The sequence below is a fragment of the Littorina saxatilis genome, linkage group LG8, assembly GCF_037325665.1.
Source record: "Littorina saxatilis isolate snail1 linkage group LG8, US_GU_Lsax_2.0, whole genome shotgun sequence".
In the NCBI taxonomy this organism is placed as follows: domain Eukaryota; kingdom Metazoa; phylum Mollusca; class Gastropoda; order Littorinimorpha; family Littorinidae; genus Littorina; species Littorina saxatilis.
This window is the reverse complement of record NC_090252.1, coordinates 31,389,535-31,395,534: the sequence shown is the minus strand read 5'-3', so window position 1 is coordinate 31,395,534 and position 6,000 is coordinate 31,389,535. Positions and strand designations below refer to the sequence as shown.

The 6,000-nt window shown below is 40.6% G+C and overlaps 1 protein-coding gene across 1 annotated transcript in view; it reads left to right on the top strand.

Annotated features, from left to right (window-relative positions):
- The first annotated feature begins 597 nt into the window (after positions 1 to 597).
- The window catches only part of LOC138973289 (uncharacterized), a 5,599-nt gene continuing 196 nt past the window's right edge, over positions 598 to 6,000 (top strand). The window contains exons 1-6 of the mRNA XM_070346011.1: positions 598 to 790; positions 1,251 to 1,316; positions 2,009 to 2,123; positions 3,239 to 3,472; positions 3,830 to 4,084; positions 4,946 to 6,000. The exon at positions 4,946 to 6,000 is cut by the window's right edge and continues 196 nt beyond it. Of these exons, the coding sequence (XP_070202112.1) occupies positions 676 to 790; positions 1,251 to 1,316; positions 2,009 to 2,123; positions 3,239 to 3,472; positions 3,830 to 4,084; positions 4,946 to 5,177 (1,017 nt within the window). The 5' untranslated portion in view covers positions 598 to 675 and the 3' untranslated portion in view covers positions 5,178 to 6,000. The remainder of the gene's footprint in view (positions 791 to 1,250; positions 1,317 to 2,008; positions 2,124 to 3,238; positions 3,473 to 3,829; positions 4,085 to 4,945) is intronic.

Here is a 6,000-nt window from a genome sequence, read left to right as displayed (position 1 = left end):
TAACCACTAACAACAACACCAACCAAAACAACAGCAGCAAAAAATTCAACATCAACAACAACAGCAACAACACTTTTTAACACTTTCTACCCCACCTATGTTGACCAGTTTTTTTTACCTGAGACCAGCTGTGCTGCAGCAGGTCACTCAGAATTGTAGTAACTGTGTATCAACACGCCGGAATGCAGGCGTTAGATGGACGTTACAGGAAGCAACTGAAGCTGACAGTCTGAGCGGATATATCCGCACCGGGTCATATAGACCCATATAAGTATGTGGGTAAGGATATATCCGTACCTGGGAGACAATGAGTTAAATAAGATAAGACGGGATCAGGACTGTTGTAAGGAAACAGTCCATCCAGGGCTTGGGGCGGTGTTTGGGGCAGTATTCCGATCTTCACCAATGCACATCCTCCTGTATTTTGAAATAAGGAGGTTTGAGCAAACTCACCCCCAACGTTTTGTGTATTGCAATGTCACAATGCGACACCATTACATTTTTCTCATGTCAATGAGCATAATGAATACAGCGTAAAACATTGGCATCTGTTATATACCCACCCCTCTTCCCTTGCTTTTGTTTTTTTCAGAGGAGTTCTTATTTTGCGCCTGGATCAACCGCACCTTACAGAATCCCTGCAACAGTACGAAACAGGGCTACACATATGTGGGAATGCACAATGAAACCCTCATCATTGACATCGATGAACGAGAAGGACAGACAAACTTTCGAGTCACACTGCACATGTCAGATATACGCAATTTCGACTGTGCATGGCCAGTTAAAGGTACCCTATGCAATCTACACTAAAGTGTGTATACATATTTTTTTGAATTAGTATGGTGTGTGTGTGTGTGTGTGTGTGTGTGTGTGTGTGTGTGTGTGTGTGTGTGTGTGTATGTGTGTGTGTGTGTGTGTGTGTGTGTGTGTGTGTGTGTGTGTGTGTCCTCGGGATGTGGTTGGACAGAAAACATGTTGAATGCGGAATACTTCAGTAAACAACCTCCAGAAATGTTGGGATACATTCAAAAGCAATTTAGTAAAGGATTAACAAGCAAACTGACACAAAAGCAACTGTACCATTTGAAACTTCAGCAATACAAATATATTACATCAGGTAAAGAAAGCAGTCGACGTACTGTGAGTTCTCTCCAATCAGAAAGTTAAACTAAGACGGTGAAGTAATATGGACAAGTGTTATGTATGCACACATTTTCACATTGTTTTGCATTTATCTTTATGTAAAGAACCACTATCCACATATCCTACTGGGCAAACAGCACCAGATGCTACTATGTCGCCCGCTCCAAAAGGTACGTAACTTGCTAAGACTTTACTTTTAATGCAAAGAAAAAGCCGCTCGACTCTCTTCAACAAAGCAAATAATTGTATGTGACACTCCACCACGGAATGAGTCGCATGTCACCTTTGCATGATTTTCATATTATTACATTTTCCTAAAGAGTTTTTATGCTCTATCTAGTGGTGAAAACCGTTTTAAAAAAGAGTTATAAGCCTGTGACTAAGGTGACCCTCACACTGTTACCAGACACTCCCCGGACTTATATTTAGCCTAGCGCAGAACCGCGCGAGGTGCCATGCGACTCATTTCGTGGTGGAGGGTCACATATAACTAAACCTGCACACACTTGAACAATTTTAGCATTTGAAAACTAAATGAACACATTTTTACATGTCAAGTGTTCCAAGAACTGATTTAACGTGTAGAATGTTCTGCCATGTTGAAGCACGAAACTATTCCATGCGACCCCTATTTGTACACTCTTTATCATTTAGCAAATGCATGTGTTTTTATTTGTTTGTGTTAACCTGTGATAACAAGTACTTTTTCTGCAAACTTTTTCTTGTGTTTATACCATTACTTCGTAAGCCTTAGACGCAAAAGCCTATCGCACAGACATGCAGCTATCCATCCCATCTACACATGATGAAGATTAAATGAGTGTGATACACAATCCAAATTAACAGTCTCCCCTATTTTCAGACAAACGCGAAACCAACGAGAGTGCCGACCACAAAGTGGCCATTGGTTTAGGTGTGACCACTACGATACTTGTGATTGTACTTGCAGGGATTGTTGTTTACAAATTTCGAGAAAGGTAATGCATATCTGTGTTATTACTTTTTTTGTTTGGTTCCTAGTTTGCTGTTTGTTGTTGTGTTTTTGATATTCCCTTTTGTTTGTTTGTTGGTTGGTCGATTGGTTGCTTGGCTGGTTGGTTGGGTGTTGGTTGGCTGCTTGTATCTTTGATGGTGTTGTTGTATCTCCACGGTAGGAATCAATGTGTGTGTGTGTGTTTGCATTTTCTGTACTATAATATTTTGTGTTCACTGTTTGTGTACTTTTGTTTTCCAAATATTTTTTTCCATTTTTTCTTTTCTTATCTTCTATTTTTCTTTTTGTTTTCGTTTTTTGTGCATTTTTGAATTTGCGAATATTGTTTATAATGCCCCTGGGTAATGAACAATAAAAACTTGACTTGACTTGGTACAAAACAGACATATTACAGTATTGTATCATTGAATGGCTTCGGTTTGTTCAAAAAAGCTGAACACGCACTGTTCTTGAATGCCTATATATAGAAATTAAGATAGACAGACCGACACATAAATGAATAGATAGAGAGATATTGAGAGAGTAGGATGGATAAACGTTAACTTCGTTGTTTTGGGAAATTGAAGACCGTGTCTAAATCATGTCCAGCTTGTTTGCTTGCTTGTTCAAAAGGTAGATGATTTGCTAATTACCGTACCCCTCTCAGTGGAAATAAGTCAATAGGCTGAGACAATTTACCGTTTAAAAGTAAGAGAAAAAGATGTGCCCCATGCAGGAATCAAACTCTTACCCTTACATAAAGGCTTGTTTTGTTCCAGCAACATCACATAGTCCGCTCAAAATTATAGGAACGTAAGTCCATGGGACTATTTTACACAGCGGAATGGTTGTTTTCCTTTAACACCGGCGATAGTGTACGTGTATGTGTTGGGTGTGCGTGCGTGTGTGTGTGTGTATGTGTGTGTGCGTGTGCGCGCGCGCGTGTGTGTATGTGTGTATGTGTGTGTGTGTGTGCGGGGGGGGTGCGTGCGTGCGTGAGCGCGCGCGCGTGTGTGTGTGTGTATGTGTGTGTGTGTGTGTGTGTGTGTGTGTGTGTGTGTGTGTGTGTGTGTGTGTGTTCGAACATTATTAATTAGTATGTGATTCTGTCTCTTGCAGTATTGGCACTGGTTTCAGGAATTTTCGTTGTGATCTTTATGGGATGCGTTGTGAGAGGTCCAGGGACCTAGAACAGGGACTTCCTGGTACCAGTGCGGGCAGTATTGGAGCCAACAACACGTTCGTGAATGGTCACGTACGAAAGGCGTCGTCAATTTCGGCCCTCCCGCCTTTGCAAAATGGGGCAGCGGAACAGCTTGCTCATGATGTTGAAGCTGACGGCAAAACAACGCCGTGAGTGTCACTTCATTTTTCAACTGCATTAGAAATACGCTAAACGGTTTTTGTTCTTCTCTAGCCTATTACTGGTATTAAGGGTTTGGAACCGGAACTCCATCGTTATTTTCTTCCTGACATTGATATCAATCCAAACTGAATCTAACGCCACATCTTTGGTTGTTCTTTTTATGTGTGTCTTTGCTGTTTACATGTTATTTAGTATCTATTTGTGTTCAACTATGTTTTGTTTTGGCTCGGTTAGCTTGCTATAGTTGTTTGTTTGTTTATTTGTTTGTTTGTGTGCTTGCTTTTCTCTGTGGAGAAATAGTTATTCAGAAAAATATGCTTAAAGATGGATTTTCTATCTCTCAGAGCAACTGAACGCAATGGCACAGACATCCCACAGGACATTGACCAAAACATCGAAGACTCAGGCCAAGCATGCGGCACGGAGGACAATGATCTTGAAAGAGCTCATACCTCTGCCCAGTCACCAGAGTCTATGCCGCTACTTACAAAGGCTGTGATCGAGAACGAGCCTAGTGGTGCCAGTACTGGTCTACAAGATGATCGTGACCAGCTGATGACTGATGATGCTGAAGTCTGCACTGCTGCAATGCCGGACATGTAAGTACAGCTCTGGAGCGACCTGGTTCTCTTACACAAACTAGCGAATGATGCTCCTAATTTCACGAAAACGGCATTGCATTTGACATATTCACATTGATGTTTTTTTTTCTTTAAAAAATAAAACATGTTCAGATGGACATGATATCATGATTGAAATTTATAATGTGGCAGACCTTTCTTAGTTTGGAAATAGCACAATATGTAAGGTTTGCTGCTGAACCTCTCCACAGTTTTCGGCTTTTAATCTGTTATATCCGAAGTTGTGCTATTGTTTTTCGAAAACGTGTCACAACTGATGGGTGATGATCATACGATTGTATAATAAACAAGCAAAGCAGATCAAACAATCAGTCGTTCAATCCTGTGTACATAAATTCATCATTTATCATTGATCACCATTAAACCTGTTAGATCTATATATATATATATATATATATAAGTCATGAGGAGCTTTTCCGGCGAAAGTCGACATGAATACATTTATTGTTATCATGTGAACCTTTCATGCTTAGCCGACTGCCAAACGTCTAACTCCTCTTACTCTTTGATGCTACTATAATTTAATTGTGACCCTCCACCACGGAATGAGTCGCATGTCACCTTTGCATGATTTTCATATTTGTACATTTTCCTAAAGAGTTTTTTATGCTCTATCCGGTGGTGAAAACAGTTTTAGAAAAGAGCGAAAACTGTTTGAGTTATAAGCCTGTGACTAAGGTGACCCTCACACTGTTACCAGACACTCCCCGTTAAGCCTAGCGCAGAACCGCGCGAGGTGACATGCGACTCATTTCGTGGTGGAGGGTCACATACCTGCGCTGACTGTTACATTCATTATCACAATGATTGTGTTTACAGTGCAACTACGGGCAGCTATGTTTCTGGCGACGATGAAGGCTCACCAGAGGACGATTTTGAGCAGTTTGATGACAAGGACCTGGAAGAGGCAAAACAGAATGATACATGTACCACTGAAACACTCCATAATGAAACGCAGACCGAAACCGGTTTTATGTATAAGTTAAGGAGCTTTAGTGTGTTTGGAAGTAACACAGCCAAGCAGCCTGAACATGCACCAGTAGGCACTTGAGTCTGTTTTCCTCTTCCCATTCATCATTCAGTACTCTCCGTCAGCAGAGGAAGGCAGGCCAGTCAGTGTACTGTATTTGGTACACAGGTTTTCTGACCGTCTACAGCTTGTATTTGCCGAGGGCGTTCAGATATATTTCCAACAAATGTTGGATATCGGTACCTGACCCCCTACAGTACAGATGAAAGTGAAGCAGAGGTGGTATGTTCTTGAACCTTTCAGTAATACAAAGTCTATGATCCCAGAAAAAAATCATGCATGACCCTATCGGTTTTAAAGATGAAATACAAAAAATTAAAATAAAAAACATACAAAATCATACTCTGAGATACGTCATATCATCATTAGTTTGTGTCCCGTGTTGTCAATTTTAAAGGCCGATAAGTCGAAGTTATTTTTATCCTCAACTAAACGGTCCGATAATTTAACCGTTCTTCTGTTTACAAAAAAACTAAAATTAATCAGTTAAGATTTTACAAAACCTCATTCAATTGTCATCGATCCCATCCTTCGATAACCTTTTCTTGGCGAAGCTCATGTGTTTAAATATGTGTTGAATAATCAATGTTGGGCACAAGCGCAAGCATTTATTTGAGTTAACTGCGAATGGTGAATGATTTGTGAGCTGCAGACAGCTCCGATGCGATGGCATCAGTGTGTGTGTGTGTGAGTTTCATTGTGGATGATGGCACATACTTATATCTTTATGCGTCTTTGCTGTCGCAGGTGTACGCGACTAATTGAACTATGTTGTGTATGATCGCTTTTTCTCTCATTGTTTTTAAAAGGAGTGGTGGGTATTTCTGTGGATGCTGTTGTTGTT